Source organism: Coffea arabica, chromosome 11e (assembly GCF_036785885.1).
Source record: "Coffea arabica cultivar ET-39 chromosome 11e, Coffea Arabica ET-39 HiFi, whole genome shotgun sequence".
In the NCBI taxonomy this organism is placed as follows: domain Eukaryota; kingdom Viridiplantae; phylum Streptophyta; class Magnoliopsida; order Gentianales; family Rubiaceae; genus Coffea; species Coffea arabica.
Window position 1 is genome coordinate 59,180,669 of NC_092331.1, and position 13,608 is coordinate 59,194,276.

The window sequence follows — 13,608 nt, forward strand, 5'->3', positions numbered from 1 at the left end:
GCTAAACTTCGTGACGCTTGAAAACTTGTTTATGCTATCTTGTAATCTGAGCTTTTAAGCCAAGCAGACACAGGCTTTTCTGTGCTGATAAATAAAAGGTGAAGAAAGCTGTCGGCTGCCGGATTTCCGACCCTGGTTGATTTCTGAGGCGGCAAGCTTCGGCTTTATTCTGATTACCTGTGGGGAAAAAAAAGAAGGAAATTTTATCATCAAGCGATTTAGTAAAGCAAAACTAATTACTCCTTTTGCATTTGGTTTCTGTCAGCATTATGATGATGATAGGGCTGATTGCCATTAGCAAAAATTATTTGCAGGGTAAGATTGATGGATGAGATCGTTCCACTTTAAAGTTTAAGCGGCTGGTATGAGTTTTGATACAGAATTTAGAATGTGTGATAGAATTCACACATATTTTTACGTGCATTTGTGTTAGTGTATTCATTTGTCGTGTGGGCATGGACATTGTAAAGCACAAAAAATCACATATTTGCAGGGGTTACTTTACTCCTAGCCTATGTCAGTTGACAAAATCATTGTACGATGTAAATAATGGAAAATTTTGAAATTGAGATGAAATCCTCAATTTTAGCCAACACAACCCAATCTGAGGCTTATGGGCTGTATAGGCTTACAAAACTCACACTTGGGAGCCCAAGTTTAAATGCGGCGAAGGATTCGGCTCTGTGCAATGAAGCATGGGAAAGAGAGTGCATAGCATCGACAAAGCAAAGCATGTTGCTTAAAAACATCTGCTTCCTAGTGGTTGGAAACCTTCTCACTTCTCAACCTTCTTGTTTCTCATTCCAGAATCCAAATGGGCTGAATTTGAATCAAGTAATACACGCACTTTTTTGACTCACAAGTTTCAAGGGTTGGGTTGGTGTCACTAGTTTTTCTTCTGTTGTGTGTGTTTTTTTTTACGTGCCCACAAGAATCAAACATCCTACCTGCTTTTTCCATTTATATTATCTATACCAATTAATAGTAGTAATTCTTCAACAGACAGAAACTCCCACGAATATGGATTTGACACATAAAATTCTTTGTTAACAATGCTTGAATAGTCATTATTTGGCCAAAAATTATTTGCTTGCATCATAAATATAATTTTCAATATATTTTTTTTTCAATTACCTTTTTATGTTACATACATCACATCGAAAAAAAGTGCTACAATAATTATTTCAAATAATATTTCAATTTAATTAGAATTCTAACAGTAACAGGCAGCAATCTTTTGCTCTTCTTTTTTGTTCCCCCCCTTACCTTTTTAGGTTTTGTTTTATATGTCAATTTCATAGGGACAAGGAAATTATAAAAAAAAAAAAAAAAATTGGAGAGAGAGAGAGAGAGAGAAAGACCTACCATGAAGCCTTGAAGATTTGGATCTGGGGCTCGCACAATTTTACTCATAACGGAAATAAGTAGAATTTCGACGCAAATCATTTTAGAACTTGATATAAATAAATTGGATTTGGATGTACCCAAAATTGCGCGAAATAGAACTTGTGAGGCCTCTGAAGGTTTTGCTTTTGGGACGATTAAAGATTAATCATAAGATATGTTGAAAGCTACATCGGCCCTTTGATATGGGTCCATCATTTCTTAGAGGACAACAGAACAGACACGTCAAGGCCACGGCTCTAGAATGTTTGGCATCGACTTAGTGACAGTGCCACCAATATCAATGGACTGGAAAAAAAATAAATACAAACAATCTATGTGCTTAAATCCAATTGCCAATTTGCCACCAATATCAATGGACTTAGTGACAGTGCCACCAATATCAATGGACTAGAGAAAATAAATACAAATACACATTATTTTATTACTTTTTTTATTTCACATGCATCAAATTGTTGCAATATAATTTCATTTGATTTTCTATTTTTTAGACTTTTTACATTAAAAAATATATTATAACGATTTAATGTATATGAGATAAAATATGATTGAAAAATATATTGACAAAGAATGAAAAAAAAATATATTTTCTCAAGAGTTTTTGCGTGCCTCTGTCATTTGTTCAACAAAAGAGAATTGTAGGGCATCTAAAAATACACTAGTGGACTGGAGCAGTGGCTGAAAGTCGTGGATGTTGGCAATGTGCTTCACATTAAAGTAGTTGACCATTTCCCGGAAAGAAGAATCAGAAAAGTACCAAAATATGCTACTCAGTTAATACAACTACTCTTTGCTTAATCAAGATAAACGGGTGGAGCAGCCGCAATGTCCAAAAGTGCTCCAAATTCACCTTTACATTTCATTCATTTAGCAACCCACATGCCAAACATTTTAGCAAACCGGCCCCAAGGAACAACCCAAACTGTCAAGGAAGCATGTGTATCATCTAATTGTCTAAGGATGTGCAATTATGATCAGTTTTTTTGAACCCCCCCTCTTCCCCCTTCCCCCTTCCCCCCTCCCCTCCTTTCCTGCGAATCACAATATAGATTAGAAGGTGGAACAAATGTATTGAATGGAGCAAGGAGATTGACGTGCTATTTCTATTGCTGGAAAGGAGACATATGTTCACACCATTATAAAATTCCAACCACCGCAACTTATTTCCTAGATGATAATAAAAATTGACAGGTGATAGATGATCTTGATTCGTGCAATCAGTAAATTGGAGTATTCTGCACACCCATAATGGCTTTCCAGATCAATGTGTCAGAAGTGAAAACCAACGGGTTTTTGGACGTGGCATATTCCATTTGGCATATTTCCCTTTCAAGAGTATGCGTTTGAAGCCACATTGCGAGGATGCCTCTCAAATAGGAAGAAAGTAACGTGATGCTTATGCGCATGTATGTGTCCGCAGGCCAGGTCAATACCCATGCTCTTAGGTAGGTTTAAGTTCGTATCAAATACCAACAACATGGCTGGCGTGTTTTATTTGATACCACGTAAGATGTATAATAGTTATCAAATACCAACAACAGTCCGGAATAAGATGTTTGGATAGAGTATTATTTGAAATATTATTAGGAATAATTACTGTAACACTTTTTGTGATGTGATGCATGTGAGATAAAAAAAAATTATTGAGAATATAAAAACGTTGGTTGAAACATATGTTTATGATACGAGCGAAATATTAATTATTTGAGATAATTCAGCAATCCAAACACGGGTATGATTCAATGTATTGTAATAATTTGATATTGCAATCGAGAGGTTTTGGTATTTTTAGGAGTTTTTGTGAAAAAATGTATTGTAATAATTTGATATATGTAAAATAAAAAAAATTAAAAATTTATGTTCACAAAAAATATAAATTTTTTTCTGCGCAAAAACACAATCCAGACAAGGATGTTAAAACTTCTAGTGTAGTGATCCATATCTTCATCTCACAATCAAGATTCATTTTTTTCTCGTTTACATCATTATCATTACTGTATATTCAAATATTACCATCCCTCTTTTCTATTCAAGAAAATACGTGAAAAACAAAAAAATTTCTAAAGTCAGCAATAACATCAAAATCTAACACGTCATCTCCCAAACATGCCAATTAGAAAATTTGGTTAGGATTCACAAATTCCACAAGTGAGATCAAGTCTCAACCGAAAGACAAAAGGAGAATTACAGAGAGCCAAGATCTTCCATTAGCATGGTTCCCAAAGCAAATTTAGAGGCAAAAATTTCCCGTAACAACGAGTACTTGACTCCACAAGTGTCCCACCAGTTGAAACGTGTGAAACGGTTGGAGGATGCATAGAAAAAAATATATAATCCCTACAAAAGCCTTCAACCGACAAAACCTCTTTGCAAATCTATAAGCCACTCTTCAGGTCTTCGTAGTCTTCTTTCGAATCATGGCGCAATTCCACTTCATTTTATTCTTCAACCTGTATCTTTCTCTCTCATTACTTTCCTGAAAATTTCTTTCCTTCCCACAATCTTCGCCAACAAGTTAGCCTTAAGATTCCAAAAGAAATCATCCTTGATTAGCTGTTACCATTTGGCAATATTTTTCTCCACAAGTACCTATAGTGGACGGTCCACTGGGGTACTGCCTCCAATGAAATATCTTAGATTCTGTGCAGACTGAGATACTGTGTGTGTCTCCAGATGGCAAGAATCTGTACTCTTTTTTGTCATTGTTTTTTTGGCGGGCTCTCAATATTTGCCGAGAAATGATTGAACATTTTTTTTCTTGGTTGTGAGGATGGCTAGACAGGTTTTCTTTACCCTCAAAAGCCGCTTTAGCTTTGTAGATGAGAGGTTTTTGAACGAGCTTTTGCACAGAACGATGTTTAGGTATGGCCATTTTCTGTGGGTTTGGCTATGCAACTTCATGCTCAATATCTTCTGGTTGATGGTTAAATACATGCACAGGTATGATCTTTTGCTTCTATTTCTTTCGTGGGTTTTCTTTTGTTTTTCCTACCATGAAGTTATTATTATCATCTAATATTTGACTGCTACTGATTTTGCAGGGTTAACGCTGATGAGGCGCAAGAGAATGTTTCAAAATTTAATGTCAATCATTCTCAAGAAGATGGTGAAGTGATTTCAAAGACTTCCATGGGTTTTGACTCCGATTTTACTACTCAAAATGAGAGTTCAAACCTCACCTTCAGCTTAAGAAGTCAGAAATCTGCAGATTCCAAAGAACAGACTGCAGAAACAGAGGACTCTGCTTTTCTGCAGAGTGGCTTTAGATCAAGCACTCGAAAGTATCAGTTCATGGCGGCCGGGAATCTGAGAGAATTCATGGAAGAGCCGGAAATAAGGAGCTTTACCATTCAAGAAATGTTTGTGGGTTCAGATGACGGTTTGATTCAGAATAGTGATGGTAGAGTTATTCAAGATGAAGATGAGATGAAAAGCAGCTCTGAAGTTCAAGATTTGGATAGGTGTTCTAATGCTTCTTCAAATGGTGATGGTCTTCTGATTGACTTGAGATACGACAAAAGAGATGATATTGAAGAATCTACTACGAAAGAAGAGACTCCTGAGGAAGAAATAGCAGATCATTTACTCGAAACTCCGTTCAGTGAAGAGATTCTGGAGAGTAAACAACGTGAAAGTTCAGCTCAAAACAAAGTCTCCACCTACGAAGAGTTGGACGATGAGATTTCCTATGAAGTCCATTTGCTTCAAAGGGATGATTCGTCAGATTGTTTTTCAGAGCCAGAGTTAGAGAACTCTTTTGATGAATCACTTGCTGGTAATCATGAAGTTCAGTCAAGACTAACAGAACTACCTTCTTCTGATGCAAAGGATTCTGAAATCTTTGCATCTACCAGTCCCATGATTAGTAATACTGACAGAAATCCAGAAATAAGTGAAAGATGCTCAAGTGGGAAAGAGGTCATAAATGGTAACTTATGCACTGTTGGGGAAGCAGATGACGACATTGAGGATGATTACATAGAATTGGAGCCTCGTTCAAAGGATGCAAATAAGGCTGATGAAACTATTTTGTCCCGGAAAGATGAAAGCTTGTTTGAACTTGCACATGCTGGAGGTAAGGAAACACAATTGATGGATGACCGTCCACAAAATTTCCAAGAAGAGAGCTTGGGAAAGGAATCATGGGAATCAAACTCTGATGATGAAGATGAGTTTGATATCCTATTGGAACACCAGCAACTAGTTAAACAAATGAAAATGGAAAGAAAGAATTCGATGGCTAGAGGGCTTCCTACTATTTCAGAAAATGAAGATTGCGAGACTCCAAAGGTTTTAGATTATCTGAAACCACTAAAAATTGATGAAAAGTTCGAGTACAAAGATCTCATGGAAGAAATCCAGAAATTCTACAAGAGTTATGCAGAAAAAACGCGAAAATTGGACATCTTGAATTATCAGACCTTGCATGCAATCAGTAAGTTTAAACTTAAACTAAACATTCCCTTCTTTCCTTGTGATTTAAGTATTGATATTTTTTTTAGTTCAATTATTTCATAAAATAGTTTTGCCGGTCAAAATCTTGATGACAAGATTCAAATTTATTATACTAGTTTCTAGTATACACAACTTCAAATGCATATCGTAATCAGAGTAGGTTGATAATAAATTCATCAAAAAGGGCACGCTCAACGTGCTCAAGCATTATGATTTCATGCCTTGCCTTCTTAAATGGAGTTGAAAAGATTTTTGTATAGTTTGTCCTGGACTAAATTGTATTACAGTCCACAACGCTAAATGCTGTCCCATCCAATCTGATTGTTGTGAAGATCTTTTTTGAACAAGATCATCAAGAAAGGACGAATTGACTTGGTGGGCCTCCAATTTGCGTCGTCCATGCGTACAGCACCAAGATCCCACTTCATTATGCAGAGCTCCCTTTGCTCTCTACAGCACAAATTATTCAATTGATTAGTCTTTAATGTCATATAATCCATCTTTTCTATACCACCAAGTTTCAAGAATCATATGATTATGATAATGCGAATGCCTCTATTGCTGCAGTAGGTGCGATTTGTCAGCCTGCACCTTGGAAGATATATTCAATCATTCCTCAATTGTTTTCAGAGTCACTCTATTAGGTTGATCGTAAATTATTCTTGTTTGACTACAATTATATATCTTGGTATGAACATTGCCGTCTGCTCAACCTTTTGGACTTGTTTCCTTCTTTGAAGTACTTTTCAGTATATCTGATGGTTTCACGATTGTTGCAGGTTTCCTTCAGCACAAGGATTCTCAACTTTTTATCCCAAGTAAAAGATCTTTACTTTCATCCATCAAGCCCTTTTCTTTACCGAGCATTTCGATGTCAAAACAACGTAGGATCTATGCTGATCCCACCCTTAAATCCATCACTGAAATGCATAGAGACCTTGAGTTGGTCTATGTTGGACACATTTGCCTTTCATGGGAGATTTTGCAGTGGCAATATGGAAAAGTAAAGGAGTTGCTAGAATATGATTCTCAAGGTAATCACTCCTATAATCAAGTGGCAGGAGAATACCAACAGTTTCAAGTGCTTGTGCAAAGATTTTTGGAGGATGAGCGATTTAATGGACCTAGAATTCAACACTTTGTTAAAAGCAGATGCGCCTGCCGTGGTCTTCTTCAAGTTCCAATCATCAAAGGTTAACAGACTTGACAAAATCACTACTCGATTGAGTTATTCTACTAACATTCACTGGGATCTGAATGACTTTTTAACTGGTCTTCAGATGATTGTTTCAAGGACAAGAAGGAAACTACAGGAGATGAAATAGATGCAATATCAATTTCCATGTTGGCACAAACCCTGAAGGAATCGATGCACATCTTCTGGGAATTTCTTCGTGCTGATAAGGAGGAAGCTGATGGAATACTGAAGAGTGTTCAAGGAAGTCTAGCTGATCCTAGGGCTGCTGTCGATTCTGAGCTTCTTACGAACGTTAGGACTCGTCTTGAGAAGGTTTGTCTTGGTTGTGTTCATTGAATCTCTTCATTTCCCTTCTTTCCATCTTTCATTTTCGCCTTTCTCAGCTTATAATGCTTTCATTTTCCTTCCCTGACAGAAGGAGAGAAAGCTCAAAGACATACAGAGAAGTGTAAATTGCATAGTGAAGAGGTTCCAAAAACAGCAGGCAGGCCAAACAAGTAATGCATTGCTGATCTCTCAGGTAGAACTGAAATTGGTATCGAGAGTATTAAGCTTACCAAGATTGACAACTGATCATCTGATCTGGTGCCAGAAGAAACTAGATAACATCAATATTGTTAACAGGAAGATTTGCGTTGAGCCGGCTTTCCTACTCTTTCCATGCTAAAATTCCAGCTTCTTTTCGAAACTAGTACGTATCTTCACTTTGTAAAGATTAGAGTCACAGTGTAGGAATTGCCCTCTTTACTTCAGTTTTGGAAGGGGTAAAGTAAGAGGTGGAGAATAGATTGCTGGCGGACTTGTGTAATCTGCCAGCCTAAACTTGAGGTTAGGACATTAATTATTCTCTATTCTGGTGATTACACGAGCTAATAAGTACGTACAATGAATTATTCCCTTACCATGTAGAGTGAACCAGATTTCTCCTCCAAATAAACACGAAGTTTCAACAAGAATCATTGGGTACTATTTCATATCCAGCCTCTAAAATCTAGATCCACTAAGTCAAATCCTGAAGAACAATATACCAGCCCGCAACTATTGCTCTAATATTCTTCTCATTTTTTTTTCCCAGCATTTTGTCTGTTTCCAACTTTCAGTCTCACATTTGAAAACTAACGGACAGCCCAAATCTAAATAGTGGTTGCTGGAGAGGGATGGCCTAACGTGCCTGGACATCAAGGCCTCAGCAGCATTTTCTAATTGGGCTCTTGCTAGGCCATGGTGGTCAAGTACCTGCGACCTAGCACTTATTTAATTTTTTTTATTGGGGGCACAATCTGTGACCTAGCAGCTAGATTCACAAAATAATATGAAAATAACATAAGTTATGTCTTACTATTGACAAATCAAAATGTCTTACCATTGACAAATCAAGCGCTTAATTCATGCTTACCTCCTTTGAAAAATATGCTCTTTTGCTTCGACAAGAAATTTTTGGATGGTACATTGAAAAGAATACTTAAGTTTAGGAAAATGTTATTTGCACTCTCATTTTTATTAATTACACTCCCACTATCATTTTAATTATATAGTTTTTATTTATTATACTATATGATAAAACAAATGGTGGAAGTGCAAATAATAAAAAATGGAGTGTAAATAACATTTTCCTAAACTTCAAACAAAAAAAAAATGTTTCCCTAAGTTTAATGCAACTAAAAACAGATATGAAAATTAAGAATAAAATAACTTGAAAAAGATGCTAGAAGTCTATATTTAATAAAGGGTTATTATTTACTTTTATTATCTTTTTCCATATTGGTTTTTTGCGAGAGTGATTATGTTTTTTCAAAATTTAAAGAGGGAGGTCTTTTTTTATTTTTATGATTAATACTAAAATAAATTGCAAATTCCAAGAAAGTCCATGTTAATTTAAAAAGGGGTGATTTATTTTAAGGACAGTGCTACCAATAAGAGTAAAAATGGTAGTATTAACTTTCAAGATGTCCCTCCTCCTAATTTTCACAATTGCCTTTTTAGGCACACAACATTAGGAGGAGACTTGTGCCTACAAGGTACTCTTCTCTTCTCTCTCGGCATAATTTGTGAATCTTAGATCGTCTTATGGTAATTAGCCAAACTCAAGGGTAGAAATTGAAATTCTGCAACGGCCTCTCCAGCCAAAGGAGCCCAACTCTTTTCGTTTAGAAGCAGCCCAATGTCTTACGGGAAAAGATGAAAAAGCCCAAAGCTTAATCCAATCTCAGCCGTCAGATCTAGGGCGACGCTCTTTTGGCTACCTTTTATAAACCTTTCTCTCTCCGTCCCCTCAAACCCTACTCCTTCAGCTTCCCCTTCGCAAAAACAGAGAGTACACCCTCAAACACACACCCGAGGGGGCGCAGAAATGGTGCAGCGGCTCACTTATCGCAAGCGGCATAGCTATGCCACCAAGTCCAACCAACACCGGGTCGTCAAAACCCCTGGTAAATCTCCTCATTTCTTGATAGCCCACATTACCTTTGTTTATGCACCGAACCTGTTTGATTATTTTGTTCATGTGAAGTCAGTTATGGTTTTTTACGTGATTTGCTATTTGATGTTTTGGCGCTATAAAATTGATGGGTTTTGGTCTTTATGGATGAAAAATAGGTGGCAAGTTAGTTTATCAGACTACGAAGAAGAGGGCTAGTGGACCCAAATGCCCTGTTACTGGCAAGAGGATCCAAGGGGTATGCTCTATCTTCTAATTCTGTTTCCTCATTAATCTTGCTTGTGGGTTTAACTTGTAAATCTGACTTCTTTTTCGATGCTCTAATGATTTTACTTGCGTGGGATTTTTACTTTATTTTTATGGTTGATTAGATTAGTGATTTTGGGGTTAATGATATATGGATTTTCTGTGATTTTTCGGTAGTTGAGGTGTTAGCAATGGGGTCTGGGGCATGCAACATCAAGTTTTATTTGCTGCATGTAGTTTAGTTGGGTGCTTTAAGCTTTCATGTTGTGTGATTAGATGTTGCATTATGGGTTATATGTTGGAGGTTTGTAGAGGATAGGTTGTTATCTGGGACAATGACGGTTGACATGTTATTTTGCGTCATCATATGAAGTTAATAAAGCTTCATGAGTCTTGATAGAGCATGTGATTATTTTGGAGGCTTTGCGCCTCCAAATTATAGATTTTAGAGTGAAATTCACCAAGAGTGTCTGTGGTCACCTGTGGAAAAGATGATGAAATGTTTGTTGCATTCGTGATTGTAATTCTTATAGGGATCTCCTGAGTGAATTTTCCCCTCTGGCTAACTAAAATCATCAGTGAGGGAACCCACATACGTGTTTTTTTGGGGGGGGGGGGGAGCAGCTGAATTGGAAAAATAACCGACTTGAACACAAATGAAATGATGAAGTGAAATTTATTCATTGTTGGAAGTGAAACGTGTATATGGATCTCTGATTTCTATCATATTTGCGGCTGCTATTAGAGTTCTAAATCCTTTCTTGTCATTTTACCTTTACAGTACTTTTTTTATTATATAGTTTAATTTATTGGGCCACAATACTGTAAGAATGCTAATACAGAGTTGAGAAGTACATGAATATAGTTTGTCAGTTGTGTTAAAGAGAGATCAATAAGAGGGGGCTATCAGTGATGAATTTTTCCAAGAATAAGAGCTGTTACATGTATTTTCTAGAGGTGTTCTCAACTGATTTTGGACTACTAGTAAAACTTGATGGGGCGAGGGTGTTTGTATTAGCCAATCAAGATGCTAATGATTTTTTTTGGTCCTCTTATTGAATCAGAAGTTGACGCTTTTCAATATCATGTATATGGTGATCATCTCTAAGCATTTTTAAAATGAATCACTGTATTAGATGTTGATGTACAGCATGAAGCATTATCATCTTAAATGTCCATGGTTTTTAATGGTTTTGAAATTTGCAGATTCCGCATCTTAGACCTGCTGAATACAAGCGGTCCAGACTAGCCAGGAACCGGAGGACTGTGAACCGTGCTTATGGTGGGGTTTTGTCCGGTAGCGCTGTGAGGGAAAGGTTGGTAGCCCTATAAAACTCTCCTGTTTTTTTGTTGATCGGCGATCAGTATCGCTCTGGTATCTTGATTCATCCTGATGTGATGTTATAGGATCATCAGGGCTTTCCTAGTGGAAGAACAAAAGATTGTTAAGAAGGTTTTGAAGATTCAAAAGGCGAAGGAAAAGCTAGCTGCCAAGAGCTAAGATAAATTATGTAATAATTTTTGACCATGCTTTGAGAGTAATTTTGGTGATACAGCTTGCTGCAAGGAATCGTGGAAATGTATTATGAGATTATTTAGCTCAAGATTTGTGTTTTGTCAGGCTTCTTTTGTACGACTTCCGGTGGTCTACTTGTCGAAAAAGCCCATGATCCTAGGATTTTGTTTTGATTTTATTTCTGGATGGAATTTGAAATACATTTTGGATTCTTAAATGTTAGTTCAGTTGTTCTCTCCACAGATATTTTGAATTATTTTTGTTTGTTTGTTTGTTTGTTTCGACATTGATTTGAAATTTGCATCGTTTAGTTGCGTGTGAAGTTTACTTGTGGCAGAACTCGTCCTGTGTATATGGGGGTGCAGGATTGAGAAATACTTGAATATGGTCGGATACAAGTGGCTTTCGTGCACCTAAGGGCAACCTTGTGTTTACTGTTTCGTATTATGCTAGGATTGTTGGAGATCATACTTGACACATCTAGTGATGCTGATGCACAGCTCTGTTCAAAGTGCGTGTTTGGTGAATGAGCAGTAAGTATCCAATGGCATGTCCGTAATTGGTCGGGTCCGATTATGTCATTTGATAATTGATGAGGGTACTCTTACATCTTTTATTGTAGTGCTTACAACCTAACATTGGATTCCCCATCTAGATAGTGCTAGAACTGTGTGTGATCGTGGACAGTAAAAATCAGTCCTCTTTCTATTTTTACTGTCATCGGTTGATTTTATTTTCAGAGTTACCTCCGTTGACGGGTCATTGGATCACAGTAATCAAAAAATGATAGACCACGTCAAATAAATAAATACTGGATGGAGCAACGAAACAAAGCCTACCGAGAAGTCAATATCTAAAAATATTTCAAAAGATACTCGCGAATTGTGACCAGCAACGGGTCACCATCCAAAAAAAAAAAACCCGAAATGCGTAATAGATGGATATCAGGAGGCTCGGCTGAAGAGTGGCTCCAATGAGCTTTTGTTGGCCCAGTCCCAAAATAAAAACGAAGGGCCATTCAACAACAGTTTTTGTGTGAAACCCGAATTTGGGCAGAACCATTATTGTTATTGACTTCCCAATCCGACCACTGGGCTCAAACAAACCGTACGGTATATTAATCAAGGGGCTAACTCAAAGCTAGAGGTGTCAAATAAAATCATTTAATTAATTTTACTCATACCCGTCTATTAATAATTGGATATGGGTACATTAAATTTTTATTTATGGATATAAATGGGTTACCCAATTATACCCATTTATTAAATGGGTTTAATTGGGTAACCCATCTAACCCATTTAAGGATACCTTTTTCTTCATTCACGTTCTTTTTCTTCATTCACCAGTGAGCTAGAGGAGTTTTATCATTTATGCTATGCAGTTGTACGAAGCTTGAGAAGCTGAATGCTTGTTATTCGTATTTATTGAAAATTTGTCTTTATTTGTATGCTAAATGAAGTGATTGCTAGTCTTCATCAGGATTTTTAACTATTTTTGTTTTATTTATTATATTTATTTGTTGGTTTTATCTTATCACTTTATTTCCTTGTAATTTATTAATTTGATCATTTTTTAGCATCATCAATTTATGACAAATTTTAGCTTCCTTTCTTACCTTTTCAAATGAAATTTTAAATTTATAAACGAAAAAATACTAGGGGTTCAAAGTTTTGGATTAAATTTTTTTGTTAACTTTCATATTATTTAGTCCAAATTTTTAGATTCTCATTGTTCAATTATTAAATAATATGTAATTTTGCGACATGGCACGCGGATGGAAAAAAAAATTGATAATTAGACTTATTTGGCATAATAAGTAAATATTTAAAATTAATGATGGGTGTAAAATGGTATAAATTGATAATTTAATTTACAAAATGAATTTATATGAGCTTGTAAAAAATTAGAATAAATGGGTTATAAATGGATAATTGGGTTACCCAACTCATTTTTTGACTTACCCATTTATACCCATCTAATTAAATGGATATAAATGGGTTGACTCACTTATACCCATTACCCATTTTACCCAACCCAAACCCGCCCAAATCACCCATTTTGCCACCTCTACTCAAAGCCGAAGGAAGAAGAGGGAAAGAGGATTGCAAAAGTTTCTACTATATTATAGCGTCGGTAGTGTCAAAGTTTAGCTATGTAGACGCATTTTCGCATTACTCAAGACCACAATCTTTTCTATCGGAATGCGAAGTTGAATTTCAGAATCACTTCTCTACACATAAACATGGAGGCATACAATGCCATACAAACCTATACTTACCTACCATACTTGCTCCTATATATTTTATTTTATTTTATTTTTATCTCAAATACATCACATTATTATTTTGCTAC

General features: G+C 36.3%; 2 protein-coding genes across 2 annotated transcripts; both read left to right on the forward strand.

Annotated features, from left to right (window-relative positions):
• The first annotated feature begins 3,538 nt into the window (after positions 1 to 3,538).
• On the forward strand, positions 3,539 to 7,958 carry LOC113717887 (uncharacterized). The gene is made up of 5 exons (XM_027242730.2): positions 3,539 to 4,344; positions 4,446 to 5,839; positions 6,639 to 7,052; positions 7,140 to 7,369; positions 7,473 to 7,958. The coding sequence occupies exons 1-5, from the start codon at positions 4,175 to 4,177 to the stop codon at positions 7,722 to 7,724; spliced, it is 2,460 nt and encodes an 819-aa protein (XP_027098531.1). The 5' UTR covers positions 3,539 to 4,174; the 3' UTR covers positions 7,725 to 7,958.
• Positions 7,959 to 9,322: 1,364 nt separating this feature from the next.
• LOC113717585 (large ribosomal subunit protein eL34) lies at positions 9,323 to 11,496 on the forward strand. The gene is made up of 4 exons (XM_027242338.2): positions 9,323 to 9,486; positions 9,653 to 9,732; positions 10,947 to 11,056; positions 11,148 to 11,496. Exons 1-4 carry the CDS (start codon positions 9,408 to 9,410, stop codon positions 11,239 to 11,241), a joined length of 363 nt encoding a protein of 120 aa, XP_027098139.1. The 5' UTR covers positions 9,323 to 9,407; the 3' UTR covers positions 11,242 to 11,496.
• Positions 11,497 to 13,608: the final 2,112 nt, after the last annotated feature.